At 43.5% G+C, this 17,706-nt stretch overlaps 1 protein-coding gene across 1 annotated transcript in view; it reads left to right on the top strand.

The window, feature by feature from the left end:
* The window catches only part of Mboat2 (membrane bound O-acyltransferase domain containing 2), a 122,174-nt gene extending 104,468 nt beyond the window's left edge, over positions 1-17,706 (top strand). Inside the window, exons 8-13 of the mRNA XM_027424701.2 lie at positions 109-301; positions 3,804-3,907; positions 6,982-7,046; positions 8,779-8,911; positions 10,384-10,535; positions 12,299-17,706. Of these exons, the coding sequence (XP_027280502.1) occupies positions 109-301; positions 3,804-3,907; positions 6,982-7,046; positions 8,779-8,911; positions 10,384-10,535; positions 12,299-12,524 (873 nt within the window). The 3' untranslated portion in view covers positions 12,525-17,706. The remainder of the gene's footprint in view (positions 1-108; positions 302-3,803; positions 3,908-6,981; positions 7,047-8,778; positions 8,912-10,383; positions 10,536-12,298) is intronic.

Consider the following 17,706-nt stretch of genomic DNA (forward strand, 5'->3'; position numbering starts at 1 on the left):
CTAGGGTTTGTTGCCACATTGCCGCATTCAGGATCTATCTGGTGGCAATGTGTAAAAGGTACAGACAAGAGTCCCTTGAGGTTTGTGACTCTCGCCTACCCCTTCCAGGCAGCAGTTACGGAGAAGCTCCTAGTCTGTGGACTCTCTTTGTTATTTCACTTGACCATCTCCAACATGCTACCCGTGGAGTATAACATCGATGAGCATTTCCAAGCCACTGCCTCATGGCCAGCCAAAGCCACCTATCTGTATATCTCTCTTCTGGCTGCCAGACCTAAGTACTATTTTGCATGGACCTTAGGTAAGTAGCATGCAGACTTATTTCCCTGCTGAAGTGTGTCTTGTAAATCTCAGGCAGTGTCCTGGGGTTTTTATTGTTTTGTTTTTCTGTGATTATGCCCTATTGTACCTGCTGGCCTCAAACTACTGAGTGCAAGCAATCTCCCTCCTTCACCCTTGCTAGCAGCTGAACTCACAAGCACCCCACTGCATCCAGCTCAAGAGCACCCTCTTGAGGATATACAGTTGAAGAGCAAGTAGAACAGTTAGTCATTTTGCCTAAGAAACAAACCCTCAAAGTTCATGAGCAAGGCCTGTTTTATTATAAGATAAAAATCAGTGCACAGTTGAGGTGATAGCAGGTACTTATCTTAATGCCTGTTGTGTGCTAGGTTCTGTGAGCCTGATTGAATACTAACATGCCTGGCATAGTCCCTGTGTCTCCAGGGTACCTATAGTTTAGTAGGATTTCAATACACTTATTGTTATGATACTATTAGATAGTTTATTATGATCAGAACTGCACTAGTAAAGTGTGTGAAATCACATCAGTTCAGAAAAGGGTCCGAGACACCCGCCAGGTGGAACATATTAGAGGAAAGAGTTCTGTGCCTTTAAGACTGAAGAGGTGTGCACATGCCTAGACCGTGACTAGTGTGTTGGGGACTGAATGGGAAAGATGGGTCTGGGGAGAGAGCACCCTCTCTCAAACCCTCCACTGCACAGCTGCACAAGCCTCAGGAGGCTCCAGGTGATGGTTGTCATGAACTTTATCTGCCAGTGTTCAGCATTTTCATGTTCTCGCCACATGAATCTTCTCGAATGTAGCCATGAACTCCCCATGCTCCTGCCTGCATGGTGGAGGGTGGACTGAGGGGGACTGGAGTCTGGTTTGTGTGTCATTTGTCCTTCTCGTTATGCCATAAGCCTCTTTATTCTTAAGACTGTGTCCTGGTCCTTAAGTTTATGTGATGCTCTGTGAACATTTGGATACCTACAAAGAGCACACAACAGAAAGGCTGAGGAGTTGGTACCTGACCTTTGACTGTTGCCTTTATTTTATTATAGTGAACTATAACTTGGAGCTAGAGTCTGTATTTTCTTTCGTGCAGAAATACATCAGTAAAATGACTTTAGCCTGCTAATTAAATGATAATAGAAGATAATGTTACCTTGTAAGAATTTGTTTGGAGACAGGGTCTCCCTGTGCATACCAGGTTGACCTCCATCTCCAAGACCTTCCTTAATCTCTGGGATGCTAGCAGTGAGAAGCTTGCACTATTATGCCTTGTGTGGTTTTAAACTAATATTTCCTTAATAGTGTTTTTATTCTAGCCATATTTAAACACTAATACTAGTGAGATTCCATAAGATCCATGTATGCCTGTCTAAATGGTGGCTTTAACATGATGGGGGCTCTGACATTCTAAACCAACTTTGTCTTTTTAGGTGTTTTTTGTTTTTTTGTTTTTGTTTTTTATTGTTGATGTTAATGTTGGTGAAATGGCTCATTGGGTAAAGGCACTTGTTAGGTGCCCAATAACCTGTGTTCTATCCCAGGGAACCACATGTTGGAGGGAGAGAACTAACTCCTAGAAACTGTCCTCTGACCTCCACACATGCACTGTGGCATGTGAGGTCATACCTACACAAATGTGCACACCTTCAAGAGCCCCCCCCAAATAAATGTAATAAATTAGATTTGAGCCATTAGATTAGTTAAACCACTAGCTGCAAGAATATGGGTTTTCTGTACCCATTTGGATTTGTTGGTAGCCTTGTGTGGTGTGAGTGGGCCTCTCTCATGTTCTTAGCAGATTTTATCTTTAATCCTATTAAGCCTGCACATTACCGTATTGATATGCTCACTATGAAGGCATGGGTGTACCTTTTTTTTTTTTTTTTTTTTTTTTTTTTTTGGTTTTTTGAGACAGGATTTCTCTGTATTGCTTTGGAGCCTGTCCTGGAACTCATTCTGTAGACCAGGCTGGTCTCAAACTCACAGAGATCCACCTGCCTCTGCCTCTGCCTCCCAGGTGCTGGGATTAAAGGCTTGTGCCACCACCGTCTGGCAGGTGTCCCCTTCTTAAACCTGACAGAAGGGTAAATCTCGATTGCTCACTGTCTCACCAAATTGTAGTTTTTTTTTTTTTTTTAATCAAATGAGAAATAAGGAATAAACAACTTGGGGGTAGGATCCATGTCTATGAAGGCATGTTGTTTTGCTGCTAGTTTGGTCAAGAAACAGATGGTATGAGTTAGACACACTTCCAGTTGGTTGGGAAGGACCTACTTGGGGCAGAAACTTCGTATCATGAGCAGGTTTGTAAGCAAAGATGCTGATGGAACGCCATGGTGAAAGGGTTGGAAAGCAGGTTCTGCAGACAGAGTGGGTTCTGGTGAGCCAAGAAGAAAAGAAATGAAGCCCTTAGGCTCCCCCCATGTGTTTCTGTCTATAATAAAGGCCAACATGAACGTGCTGAGCTTGGGGCAGAAGATTCCCAGCAGTGCCTTCCAGATGGCTGAGCACTTTCCACTGTATTCTGATGTGTACCCCAGATTTTTAATTCTGCCTGTCTCCTCTTGCTTCACAGCGGGTGTTTTGTTAGCTAACCAGCTGCCCTTAATAGGGTCATTATTTTCACTGTGTATAATGGTTTATAACCTCTCTTAAAAATTAGAATCAGCCAGGGCTGTAGAGATGATGGCTCAGTAGATAAGGATGCTTGCTGTTGGGCAGTAGTGGTGCATGCCTTTAATCCTGGTACTCGGGATAATCCCAGCACTCAGGAGGCAGATGCAGGTGAATCTACGTGAGTTCAAGGCCAGCCTGGTCTACAGAGTAAGTTCCAGGATAGCCAGGGCAGTATAGAGAGACCTTGTCTCAAAAATGAAAACAACAGCAACAAACTGCTTGTTGCTCTTCCAAAGGACCTGAGTTTGGTTGATTATAACTACCTGTTACTCCAGCTCCAGGGGATCCACTATCCTCTCCTGACCTCCATGGACACCTGTATACATGTAACATGTACAAAAAGAGAAGTACACACACATACACAATTTAAAATAAGAGTAAGTCATGGACTATGGTTGCAGCTCACCAGGAAACGGCCCTGGTGAACCAGAAGGTTCAAGGCCCAGGGTTCAATCTCTCAAATATGACTAAATAAAAAGTCTACTTTTACTGTTTAAGAGTAAGTCATTGTACCTGGGAAGATAGAGTTAAAGGGTAGGCTCGATGGCTCAGCAGTTAAGAGCATTTGTTGCTCTTGCAGAGAAACCGATTTCAGTTTCCGGCACTATCATGGTAGCTGACAAGCATCTGTGACTGCAGTTCCAGGGTATCTAACACCTTCTTCTGGCCTCTGAGGGCACCACAAATGCACATGGTACATAAAACATGCAGGCAAAATACCCAGACATGTAAAAATAAAATCTATCTTTAAAAAAACAAATATGTGTATATATACATATAAATTGTGCATACATTGTAATAACATTTCTAATACTTTACTTTGTTACAGCTGACGCCATTAACAATGCTGCAGGCTTTGGTTTCAGAGGATATGACAGGAATGGAGTGGCTCGTTGGGACTTAATTTCCAATTTGAGAATCCAGCAAATAGAGGTTAGTAAATGATTAAGGCATTTACTTATTTGCTTTCATAGTTATGGCAAGCTGTCCTGAGAGTGATGTTAATGGGTGTGGCCACAGTAGTACCCAGACCTTTTTTTTTTTTTATAATAAAGAGTTTATTTGGGCTTACAGAAGGTGGGAGTCCATAATGATGGAGTGAAGACAGTGGCAGGAGTAGGATGCTGAGAGCTCACATCTTGAAGTGTAAGCCTAAAGCAGAGGATGAACTAGAAATGGCATGAGTCTTTAAACTGTTTTAGTCCACCTCCAGTGACACACTTCCTCTAATGACACAGACCTCCTAAACCTCCCAAGAAACACTGTTAACTGGGAATCGAGTGTTCACATGGGTGAGACTATGGGGGACATGTCTCACACATGAATTGGTGTTTATTTTTATACGAAGATTCATGCCTGGTCAAGGTACTGTGAGCCAATGACTGTTGAGTGTTCGGCATTAAACTGGCTGCTCACACCACCCCCTTTCAGGGCTGGTGGGGGAGGGGGTGGAAAGAATGTCAAAGCCAAATGACAGGGAGGAGGACCATGGAATAATACCCCTACTTTCACCCCATATTTACTGATGGTAGACTACCCCCTGGGGGATGCATGAATGAGGCTGGTGACTGAAGGTCCTCAGGAAGCTGTAGAAAGTGCTGGAAAGTAGGTTCTAACCTGGAAGGTGCAGGCATACGGTGTTTGTAAATCTGCATCCGTCTTGGGGAAAGTGAAGTAGGGGGTAACCAGGTGAGGGCCTGGCGGAAGAGCAGCTAGTGAGACTGGAAAGGGCAAGCTGTTCCTGAGGCGGCTGGAGGTGGGGCTGGAGACGCAGAAACAATGCTACACACTGCCTCAAGGCAGTCCCAGCACCCCCCGGGCAGCTCGCTACTGTTTCTGATGCTAGTTCCCAGAATCTGATGCCCTCTTCTGGCTTCTAGAAGCATTACATGCATGTGGTGCATAAACACGCGTCAGAATACTCATAAAATAAAATTAAATAAATACAAATAGGGGAGGGAGAGGAAGTGGGTGGTTGCTGAAGTAAGGTGATGGATGGTTTGGTATTTACAACCTTTGACCTTTTAGCGCCACTCTGAGGAACCTTCCAAACCCTCCCTCTCATAGAGAGACTGTTAGTTTTCCACGTTTTTATGCTTATCCATAAAAAGGGTAGGGTTTTCCCACACCCCGAGAACTGGGTGTTATCCTCCTGGAGATGTGAGTGGTGGGGCTGAGGAGACTTTAGTTTAATTTTCTCTTAAAATGTAAAGGTTAGGGGGCTGGAGAGATGGCGTAGTGGTTAAAAGAACTCACTGTTCTTGTAGAGGACCGGAGTTCAGTTCCTAGCACCCATGTCAGGTAGCTCACAACCACCTGTAACTTCCAGGGATCTGAAACTGTCCTCAGGCCCCTGTGGGCACCTGCACACACGTGTATATATGCAGAGGTACACACACACACACACACACACACACACACACACACACACACACACACACACACACACAGAGAGAGAAGAGAGAGAGAGAGAGAGAGAGAGAGAGAGAGAGAGATTAAAATTACTGTGTGGAAATTATTGACTAGAAAGGAGTTTGAGGATGGAGAGTTTGACACAGTGGAGAGGCCCCTGTGTGTGCGGGAGAGAGATACAGCGGGAGGAGAGGTGGCCACACTAGCCCTGGAGAAGGGCACTTTTGAGATGGAGGGAAGCAGGTGTGCCGTGCAGCATGAAGTCTAATGAGGATGTGAAGTATGGTGAGTTTTGTCTTGAGGTAGGCCAGTATCCGTAGATGGGGGCCAGGTCAGCCTGCCCTGAGGGATTTTCAGGGGCTCTTAAAGTACTTGGTTGACCCATAGGAAATTCCTGATGTTTACTTCTTTTATACACACACACACACACACACACACACACACACACACACACACACACACACACACACACTGCATTGTAATAAGTGTTTTCAAGATGGGCACAGTTGCCATCAAATAGGTTGGGGACCTAGTTACAGCTGAGGATCATGTCTGTATGGGATGTCTGGAATGTCACAGTCATCATCCAGTGGGAATGGTGGGCAGCCTGCCAGTCAATCATGGGGGATGATGGACAGCCTGCCAATCAGAGATCAGGGTTTTGATAGGTAGATGGGTAGGAAAGGAAACTAGACAAGGACATCAAACATTCTTTTTTTTTTTCAAAACAGGGTTTCTCTGTGTAGCTTTGGAGCCTATCCTGGCACTCCCTCTGGAGACTAGGCTGGCCTCGAACTCGCAGAAATCCGCCTGCCTCTGAGTGCTGGGATTAAAGGCGTGCGCCACCAACACCTGGCTCAAAGATCTTAATCCAGTAAATAGACTGTGGGCTCTAAAGTGCTAAAAGGAGTTAGAGACATACCTGCCCACAGTGATTGGCTGTGCGCTTACCGAGTGTGGAGGCCCTTGGTTTGATCTCACCATCCCATAACTGAATAAGAGGAAGGAAGACAGTTGCACAAGATGACAACAGACAAGTTGCAGCCCAGAAATAGACATACACACCCAGGAAGTGCTAGATTTAATAAGATTAGCTTGACCACAGAGGTTTCCCAAGCAAGTGGCCATAGTCTGAGAGTTTCATAGCCCATTGCTGTCTGGAGCCAGTGTGGAGCTGGGGGCGCTTCAAGATCTAGAGTAGCCACAGGGGCCTGAGAAGCAGTGCTGGGTGGCTATGACTGTGGACAGCCTTCACCTAGAAAGAGACAGAATGGAGGGGAGGAGAAGGTGACACCGTTCAGGACACAGAGGCAAGCAGATCACTGTGTGAGCATTCTGGGCTCTGTGAAGACTCTTCTGTATGTATGACCTGGGAGAACATGGCAATGCTCTCCTGGCCACTGATGTTCCCAGAGATACAGAAACTTCCATGGAAGTTGCTTCTGTATTAGAACAGTGTTGAGGAAGAAACCAGTGCTGTGCCATCATTACCCAGCAGTTTTTAGTTTTAACTTCTTACCACATTAAAGCATTATTATGTAGACATAAAGCTTCTTATTTTATTGGCCAAAGAAAATGATCCCTTTGTTTTTCAGATGTCAACAAGTTTTAAGATGTTTCTTGATAACTGGAATATCCAGACAGCTCTTTGGCTCAAAAGGTATGTTCCTTCAAGAGTCACCCTGGGGCATGCTCTGGCATCAGGATTGGGGTTGAGCTTGCTGACTTAACAGTTTTCATTGTCAGTGTGTTGGATGCCATTGTGGTCTTGATTTTACCCAAAATATGCCATTAGCATCCACTGGAGCAAGGCTTGGAACTGAGCCACAAACATCCCTATGTTGGTGTCACCTCATCCTGGTTCAGGCTCTGCTGATGTGTGGGGTAGCCAGTGTTTTCAGCAGCTACTGCTCTTCTGTATTGGAGATTTGGTATTAAAAACAAGCATATACAGGGTGGTGATGGCACATGCCTTTAGTCCCAGCACTCAGGAGGCAGAGGCAGGTGGATCTCTGAGTTTGAGGCCAGACTGGTCTACAGAGCTGGTTCCAGGATAGCTTGGGCTACACAGAAAAAAACCTGTCTTGAAAAGCCAAACCAAACAAAAACACACAACAAAACAGCCAACTCCTGGGCTTGCCTTGGATTTCTGGAACTGAATGAAGTGTTCTTTGTATGTTGGATATGGAACACAAACATGTAGGACAAAAAGACCCATTGTTGTACTCAGGCATCTGTACTGGCCTGCTCTTGGGGTTCTGACAGGATTCGCCCTTAGCTGCAGCCACTAAGAGCACCACCTGTGCACACTCACTACATTCCCTTTTGAAAGGGCCTGCCCACCTCCCATCTTTCTCTCTGTTTCTCTGCCTGTCTCTCTGTCTCTCTTTTTCTCTCCCCTTCCCCGCTCCCTCTCACTCCTCCTTCCCTCTCTCTGCTCCTGCCCCCAGAGGCTGGCCTCTCTTCTCCCCTCCCCTCTTTTTCCATTCACTTCCCCCCAATTAAAAAAACCCCTCCACCCAAGCTCTATTGCTTGACATCTTTCTCTCTGGAGCCACTTTTTAAAATTACAGCACCCAGTCCCCACTCCATAGTTAGAACTCACAGTGTCCTCAACATTATAGCTGGAGGTTGCAGAGATGGCTCAGTAGTTAAGAGCATTTGCTGCTCATGCAGAATTCAACTCTCACCACCCACAAGGTGGTTCATAACAATCTGTAACACCAGTTCCAGAGGATCTGATGCCCTTTTCTAACCTTGACAGGAACCAGGCATGCATGTAATACACATGCAGGCATGTAGGCAAGACATTCATACACACAGAATAAAGTAACCTGAAAAGCAACAACAGCAACAAAATCTTATAGCTGTTCCCTGGAGTGCAGATCCCAAAAGAGAGCAAGACTAGAAGAGCACAGAGAACTGAAAGTCAGATGTGTCTCAGGATGTGAGGTGGAATGGCACACACGACAGGTGCCTCAGGCAGAGTAGCATTGGAGATAATGGATTGGGAGCGATTATCACCAAAGCACAGTGACAATCGAATCCACCTCTTGAGACATACAACATATGTTGTCATCATTGCATCCCAGCCAACCTTCCCAGTGGTTCTGTCTAAGAAAACTTAGACTGAATCCTACTCCCTGCTTTAGGAAAATGAACCTAGTATATAGACTCTCAAATACTGGAAGTGACCATTTTAGTAACTATACATACCTGTGAAAGGATAAGAACAAAGCTTATGCTCATAAGGTGACACTCAGTGACCCAGATAGTGCCCAGGAGAAGTGCTGTTTGCTTTCCCGGCTCCACTAACCCTGTCAGGTCAGAGAAGGACCTGGTGAGCTTTTTAGACTCAGATATGCTCACTCTTGGCTTTCCATGGTTTCTAGGGTGTGTTATGAACGAGCGACCTTCAGTCCAACAACCCAGACCTTCTTTCTCTCTGCCATTTGGCATGGGGTCTACCCAGGATACTATCTGACTTTTCTAACAGGCGTGTTAATGACGTTAGCAGCTCGGGCTGTAAGTATCAACATTTTTGTTTTATAATTCAGTGAGTGAATCTCCATTTCTTTGGCTGTGATCAGCATCATCTGCCCAGGAGAAGTTAGGTTTGTGACTGTGTTTGGAAGTGAGTGTTCACCCATGCCAATCTTCACACTAACTGTACACCAGGAGAGGCCACACACCTGGCATTCGGGAAGTTCTTAAAACTTGTTATGTGTTTTATGATGTTTTCTGAATCAGAGAAAATAAAGATGGTTAGAATGGGTAGGTCTGAGCCTGGTGGTGGCTGTACATGCCTTTAATCCCATCACCCGGTAGTCAGAGGCAGGTGGTTCCCTGTGAGTTTGATGCCAGCCTAGTCCACAGAGTGATTTCCAGGACATCCAGGGCTGGTAAACAGTGAAACCCTGTCTCAAAAAACTAAAAAAAAAAAAAAACAAAGCAAAAACAAAACACACACACACACACACACACAAAACCAAACCCAACAACAACAAAAAACCAAAACAAACAAAAAAGATTGGGTAGGTCTGTTCTTCAAAAATATTTTTGTTTCCTGTGGGCTGCAGCCCTTGAGTCCTCTCTCAGTTCAGAGTGGAGTTTGACCACTCATAGGGAAGGAGATGGGCGGTTCCCAGTGGGAGACACTGTGGATGTGGTTCCATCCTGTAGAGTATTTGCTCAGGGGAACCTGGAGCAGTTTGGGGAAACAATTGAGACAGCTTCATACTATGGGAGAGAAAAGGAGAATAAATTGGTGTAAATATTTGGAAATCAACTAGGGAAGTAATGTGTCAAAATGTATGTTTTAACAAGCTTATTATAGCGCCTTATGGGTAAAATAGCTTTGTCTAACAACCTAGCAGATACTCATTTTGATGTACGGGAGGGAATAGCAAGAAAGAGTTACATAGGCTGTAGCTTCTGGTAGTCAATACCAACTGGAGCGTAGTGGGGGAAAGATCGCATCTTAGGCATGCACATTACTTTAGAAAAGTTCAAAAGCCTTAGTGTATTTGGGAAATGGTAGGAAAATATAATTAAGGCAGAGAGTTCGTGTGCATGTGAGTAGCAGATAGTTCTGGATAGGCAGATGGTAGGTAGAAAGGAAGCAGGTGGTGGTGAAGTCTCAACACCAGCCCGGAAGCTTGGTCTCATTCTGTCCCTGGCATCAGGGAGTCAGGCAAGACATGGCTTCTGTTTTGTTTTCTTGGGGTGCTGAAGAATATAGGGCCTCGGATATAGATGAGCACCGTCGTGCTGAGCTACATCCCCGGTCAGTAAGGTTTTGCATCTTGGGGTGGAATGGAACAGTCGTGCTGGAGGAAACGGGCTTGCTGGTAACAGACAGAATGGTATCGGCAGTTCACACTCAAGTAGCAGGGTGAGAATGCAACTCTACAGGCTTGAAGTAGTTGCTGCCACCAGTGTATTTTATATATAATGCTGATGTGGCAAATCTTTTTTGTGTCTTTATTTCTTTTCAGGTGAGAAGTAACTTTAGACACTATTTCATTGAACCCCCTCAACTTAAGTTATTTTATGACATCATAACGTGGGCAGCAACACAAATAACAATAAGTTACACGGTTGTACCGTTTGTGCTTCTTTCTATAAAACCGTCATTCACATTTTACAGGTAAGTGCTACTCTTCAGCTGCCCAAAGGAGTCGCTGTGTTCACAAAGAAAGTCCGTACTAACCAAATAGAATAACAGAAAGTGTCTTAGTCAGGGTTTTATTGCTGTGACATAAAACGCCAGGACCAAAAAGCAAGCTGGGGAGGAAAGGGTTTATTTGGCTGACACTTCTGCATCACTGTACATCATTGTAGGAAGTCAGGACAGGAACTCAAGCAGGGCAGGAACCTGGAGACAGGAGCTGATGCAGAGGCCATGGAGGGTGCTGCTTACTGGCTTTCTCCCCATGGCTTATTCAGCCTGTTTTCTTTTAGAACCCAGGACCACCAGTCCTGGGATGGCACCACCCATCATGGGCTGTACCATTCCACCCTGACATTGAAATCCTTAGCTGACTGGGGATGTAGTTCAGTGCTACGGTGCTTATCTATATTTTGAAGCCCTAGGTACACTCTTCAGCACCCCAAGAAAACAATAATTGAGAAAATGCTTACAGCTGGATCTCATGGAGGCATTCCCTCAACTGAATGGCTTCCTTCTCTGATGACTCTAGTTTGTGTCAAGTTGACACAAACCCAGCCAGTATAGAAACAGAAGATAATAATATCACAGCCACATTTCTGCCATTAAGTATATTATCAGTTTCTTCTTAGTCCTAAACCAAGCAGTCCCGAATCCCTTCATGGTGCACCTCATCCTATTCAGCCCAAAGGTGGAAGTGCAGCTCCCTTAGTGGCATCAGCAGAGGAACTTGCCCCCATCCCAGGAAGACTTGGCTGTAGCCTAAGTTTCCAGAAAGTGGTTAGAAAAGGAAAAGGGGACGTGCTTTACCGATTACTGATTAACTCAATTTTCCAGTCATAGGGAAGTATTTGCACTTACTGCCTCCTTCTCACTCTGCTACGCTTGGCTGACAGCTGAGGTCCTCTGTATTTCAGAAGTCACTGTCTGCAAGTCCATGTTTTTCGTTAATCTTTCATCTGTCCCTGCTCCACCAACATCCACTTCTCCCATGTTAACAATGTCTTTGATAATAAAACCTTGATTCTCTCCATTTCTTCATTTTGTGGGGTTTGGTGACTTAGCACAGGAGTCTATGGTCAAAGAATTAGACACAGACATTAGGATCAAGCTTGATAGCCACACGTAAAAGACAGTTGATTGGTTAAAATGTCCATGTTAGCAAAGTTTATTCATTTTAAAACGTGGGTGGGTGGGCTGTTGGTTGACTTGTCTGTCCCATATTTCTTTTGTCAGTCACTTTGAACTTTCAACTTGGGAAGCAGTTAAGGTTCCATCAGACTCAGAGCTGATTTAGGGACTGATTTTCTGGTGATTTCTCAAGTACGACCTGTATTTGTGGAAGTCACCGTCACATAGTGTTTGTTACCTACTGCTCACGTTGTTTCAGACTTTGTAACTGAGTGACAGTGGGTTTGGGGTAGGCCAAGCAGCGACTTGACTCCTCTTGGCTGTCCAGTGTTCTCTAGTGACCCCACATGTAATTTTGTGGCTACGTTAAGACTGATGGCTCTGCTAATGAATGCCTTTGTTTGTGTCCAGTGTAGCCTCATGATCCTTAACAAACACTGTTATACTCCCAAGCTGGAGGGGCGGGAGGTGGGGGTGGGGGGTGCTGCAGTTCCACACCCCAGCCTACACTTCGGAGAAAGGAAGGAATAAATGCAGTGGATAACCCCATAATCAGGGCCCTTGGTGTTGGCAAAGGTGTGACTGGTAAACCATCGTTCCTTTCCTTTTAGCTCCTGGTATTACTGCCTTCACATCTGCAGTATCTTAGTGTTGCTGTTGCTGCCCGTGAAAAAATCTCCAAGAGGAAAGAGCACACAGGAAAATGTTCAGCTCTCACGGGCTAAAAAGTTTGACGAAAGAGAAAACTCTCTAGGACAAAACAGTTTTTCCTCGACAAATAACGTTTGCAATCAAAACCAAGACACTGCCTCTAGACACTCATCATTAACGCAGTGACTGGGAGAGCGCATGATGGCTGTTTCTCCGCCTGTGAACAGAAACCAGTCCGGACGCCTTTCCAGAGACTAACTGGGTGGAGATGGGACAGTCTCAGATGGGGATTTCCTGTACACCAGATTGGAAACGGAATGAAATAACCCTTCCCATGCCAATGTTCCTGTGGGTCACGCCTTACACAAAATCTTTCCATGTTTCAATAGGGCACTCAGATGTCAGCGTATGCCCTCCAGGTCATATGTGTGCCCTGTTGTTGAATGTACATTGCGTATCCCAAGGCACTAAAGAGGTGGAAAAATGATCATGTCAATCTGGATGATTGAAAGGTTAACTTTTTCCAAATGAATGTCTTGCCTTAAACCTGTCTCCTAAAATGTTGTTCCTGGATGTTATTTTCAAGTGTAGTATCGTAAGGAGACAATTTCACTATTTGATGTGGTGCGCTGCATAGTGGGATTGAGGAGGAGGAGGTTAAACCAGATATTTAAGATTGTGGGTACTTGAAAAATGCAATAAACATCTCAGTATTTGGAGGTTTTTTTGAGGTAGCTCCGAGGGCTGTGTACATGGTAGAGCTGTAAACAGTCAGGGCTGTTAAATTACAGGTAGCTTATTCTGCTGGGAACTTAATTACCTGGTGTCAGTTAGGGGGCCCTTTCAGGAGGACTTTCTTAAACATAATTAAAGGTTGGCAATGTGATATTTTAGGCTTATTTTCTTAAGAAAAAAAAGTAAGAGGGAAGGCGAGGAAAGCAGTCCTGAATGAAGAAAGCACTGTGTGGTCTAGAGCCAGAGGCTTCCTCCTTCCGTGTTCAAGATCAGTGTGACTGTGTGGGACACAAAAGTTTAGTAAGTTGATAATACTGTGGACTTTCTGAAGAAATTTCTCGAGTATAAATTACATAGAATTAGAAGAGATTATATGAGTAACAGTGGTAGATTATTTGAAGATTTTGAAAGAAATCTCCAGTGATTAAGGTTATTGTATGGTTCATAGGTTTCTCGTCCCTTTCATTTTCATTGCTATTTGGGAAAGATTTATGGGAAAGAAAACTTAGTTGCTGAGTCTAAATGACATTTTTAAAAATTAATAAATTAGTTTCTACATTCTTCAACTTCAAGCATTAAAATTCTTCCGTTAAACTCTTGTTAAAATGGGTGTTAGATTCTATCAAAACAAATATGTATTTTCCTCTTAGGGGCCACTCTTGCCTTGAGTGACTGGGTATGTCTTTGATCCAACAGCAGTGTACTGTGGGCTACAGCTGTAAGTGAGGAGAGAATTTGAGGCTGTGGAGCTGAGCCATAGACTTGTGAGAGAAAAACTGGGCTTTTGGGCCTCTGTTATTTGACCAATCTTTTTGTGAAATTTGTTTTGGTTTTGCCTTAAATTTACAAATGAAATGCAAATTATCAGTTTACAATGAGTTTTTTTTTGTTTGTTTTGGTCACTAGTACACTTATGATTAAAGTTGAAGATTTTAGTGGAAGAAGAAAGGCATGGGTGGTACATTTGCTTTTCTGAAGGCAGATTGTTTGCATCTGATTAGGAGAGGAGGGGGGCGGTGCACACCCCCACTCCCAGGGAAGGGGCCCAGTAAATACTTTTTCTTAGTTTTCCCTTGTGTTGAAATCAACCTAGCTGTAGAATTTGAGAGGAAAGAAAAGTGTTGATGGAGAATATCCGCCTGCAAATGTCTCTGCAACTTCATCAGTACCATGGAGAATCCACTCACTATTAAAGAAAGCTATCAAATTCGGAGCTTAAAAAACAGCCCTAGGCATTTCATAAGTGAAAGCTGGAGACCCAGTAGAAACTGCTGAAGGCTTGCCATGTCTATCTAGCTGCTTACAAATCACCCCCATTTATTCCTGTTACCCAAACACATTTTATTTCTAGGCCTATGTACACTTGAGTCACTGTTGCCTGTTTCCTCTCAAGGAATTTATAATCATAGTACTATCATTCAAAAAGCAAGACAATGATCATTGTTGTATTTCAGGAAGATGATCCACAGCTCACTTTCAATTTGACCCAAAGCCTATATAGGAACAAGAAAATTTCCAAACTCCCCAAAAGGCAGTCTGAGATCATATTTTATTTTATTTTATTTTATTTTTGGGTGGCTGTCTTCTAATTTGGAGAAATAATCACGATTATGCAATCTAAAATAAAATAAATCAAATTCTCAATTTTTCTCAAAAAATTATATTCTATAAAATGAACATCTGGTTGGGATGTTTGTAAAGATTATTTTGCTCCTACTTAGGATTTAGACTAACATTTGTGCTACTGTTAATTGTGAAGAGGTCATTATAATATGTGCTTGATGCGTCTTAACCAGCAGAACAGGTTTCAGTGTGTATTTATATTGTTTTTCCATCCCTGGAGTGTCATGAAGTCACTCTAGAAAGGGTCACTCTACATCCTATTTATACTTCTGTTTCGTTATATACTACTCAGGGAAAATAGAACAAAAAATATTCTTCCCTCAGTTTCATTTCCTTGAAACAATAATTGTTAATTTGGTGTGTCTCCACTCAGTGTTTTTAATCAGAACTCAGAGTGACTGGGGAAGCTTGGTTAGCCTCTGGAACACCTAAAGATGGAGAGAAGGCTCCTGGGCTTTGGGGGTGCCGGTCATTTTGTCTTAGAATGCTGGTCCCTACCACGGATGACACCTATACAGGGCTTTCCCACACATGCCACTTTTGAAGTCGCCATCTAGAAAGGGACAATAGCTTCCTCTAAGTACCAACTGGCCTGGCTGGTCCTCTGGCTCTTGCCTAAGGGAGGCCCACCCCTCAACTCTCCAATCCTGTAGGGTGAAGAGCAAAGAGAAGGGGAGGTCACTGTCTGATGCTGCTTTTTATTACTAGAGCTTAAGGTGCTGACTTAAAAAAAAAAAAAAAAGGCTGTCTAGCAACAGGAAGAATACCTTTTAATCCATTAACTCAGAGTGGGTAGCAATATGCCATTTCCCCTTTGCTTTCTCTGGTTTCTGTTTCTGCTGGGTAAAACTGGAGAGGATATACCACTAAACACTTCCCCACATATATTGCTGGTTTTACTGGACAGGATTTACCAGCCTGTATCTCCTCAACAATGAATTCATTCAGAGAATCTAGTTATTCTGTATTTTAAATGGCAGAAAGCAATTTTAAATTGCCATCAAAATAACCATGAAAGTTTTATTTTTGAAGAGTAGATTAAACATTTAAGACCAGTGCTTTTCCTGTTTAAAACCTGTACCTCCTCAGTGTTCAACTTGTATATTGATGAGTAAATCTGGACAGTAATACTTATGTTCATAAGTATGAGCTCATTGATTCTAAGAGTTCTATATGATAACTGGCACATTCTTGAGAGAGTAGACTTGTCTAGAGTATTTGCCACTGCTACGTCCCCATTGAGGATTGGTCTGCTCAAACGCATAGTTACAAACCAGTATTTTGAAGGGTTTTATTCAGTCTTTAATAGTCTGCCCTGGCTGAAATTCAACACACCCAGTTTAACCGAGGTGCAGAATTCTAGCTTAACACTGTGACTGCTGTAACCTTACCTGTCCCAAGGACCATATATACCTGTTACACTCCACCAGTCGGAATTTGAGGAATGGCTGATCATTTATACACTTGCCTTGGATGCTAAATTTCTGCTTCCCACTGCCCTTGGAAAAGAAAGTTTGTATCAGTGAGGCTTCTGAATGCAGAAGGGAGAGATTTGCGTCTAAAACAAATCTACTCTGCATTTCAGAGTTCGATGGATTAGGATGTAGCCATTCCCTACAGTGATTTTTCTGTAACACCAAGTCGTCAAATCTATTTGTAGCGAGTGACTCTCCTTACGGAGGAAAATTCAAAGTGGAATTTCCCATGTTGATATTTTCTAAGGATGCTCTTGTAATCAATGACTCAGCTGCTTTTTAAGGCTCTTGTTGTACAGAGGGTGCAGCCCATTACGTTTTAATTAGTAGGCTGCTCAATAATGTTTTGTATGTTCTCAGATAACAATTTATTTTAATAGGTTTTTAACACAATGCAAACTCCAGTGAAGAACTGACAAGACACTCCGTAGGTCATCGATTGGGGAGACTCTGTCAAACAGAACCTAATGACACATTTATACGCCAGCTAATTTGTCTTGCCTTTAAAACTGGTGGTGACTCTCAATGCCATTTTTTATAAAGCAAGGGACAGCCTATCTGTTCTATAAACAGCACTTCAAAGAGCTATGTAGAACCACTGCCTGAAACTGATCCAGTGATACACAGCCACCTCTAGCTATGCTTTCTTACATTTTGCTACTGTAACTAGCACTGGAATATAATGTAAAGCCAAAAGTCACAGAGCAAGGGGAAGTCAAATGACTAAGCAGTTTCTCGGATGCCTGCCTGAAATGGAAGAGTGGCTGGTTGCTGCCCTTTGCCATCTGTATGTCACTGCTCCCTGCAAGGGCTCTGTTTTGGGCTAACTTATTTGGGAGGTTGTTTTGTTAATGATCTTCTCTGTCCTTTCGTGGTGGTGGGGCACATGTAGAGTGTTTGACAGACTTAAAATATGTCTCTTTCCCCATTTTAAATGTCTTTGGTTCTGTCTACACCCGTCTGTCATTGAAATCCGTTTGCCACCGACTTGATCACACATAAAAAGACTCCTGTCTTGAATGAAAATACAGTCTTTCTTCTGTCACCTTTATGCACATGAAGGCACCTCCACACCAGAAGGAGAGCCACGTGAGGCAATAGGAATGAAAGGGGCATGGATTCCTGTGACCTGAAAGTCCCATCCTGTTAAGGTGAAGACTCCTGGCTTCACCTCTGCCTTCCCTTCCAGCTGAGGGCTGGCAGAGTCCTTCTGACCCGAGAGAAGCCTCGGCTCCCACAGCCAGTGTTCACAATATTTCCTTTTGCCTTCCCAGGTGGAGGCTATCATATGGTGGTCTGTGCTTTTTTTTTTATTATTATTATTCCAAAATATTTTTTAAAAGAAGTGTTATTTTTCAACTGATCCACAAGTCAGTTCTCATTGTACGGTGAATTGAAACCATCACTGTGTCAGCTTAAGCTGTGTGGTGATGAACCATAGCCACTCTTGTTAGTCTGTGTCTTCAGAGCTGCACGGTGGCTTATTGCTGGCTTTTAAAGGTGTTTTTTAACTTACATGTTTTTTTTTTCTTATT

The sequence above is a fragment of the Cricetulus griseus genome, chromosome 7, assembly GCF_003668045.3.
Source record: "Cricetulus griseus strain 17A/GY chromosome 7, alternate assembly CriGri-PICRH-1.0, whole genome shotgun sequence".
Lineage (NCBI taxonomy): Eukaryota > Metazoa > Chordata > Mammalia > Rodentia > Cricetidae > Cricetulus > Cricetulus griseus.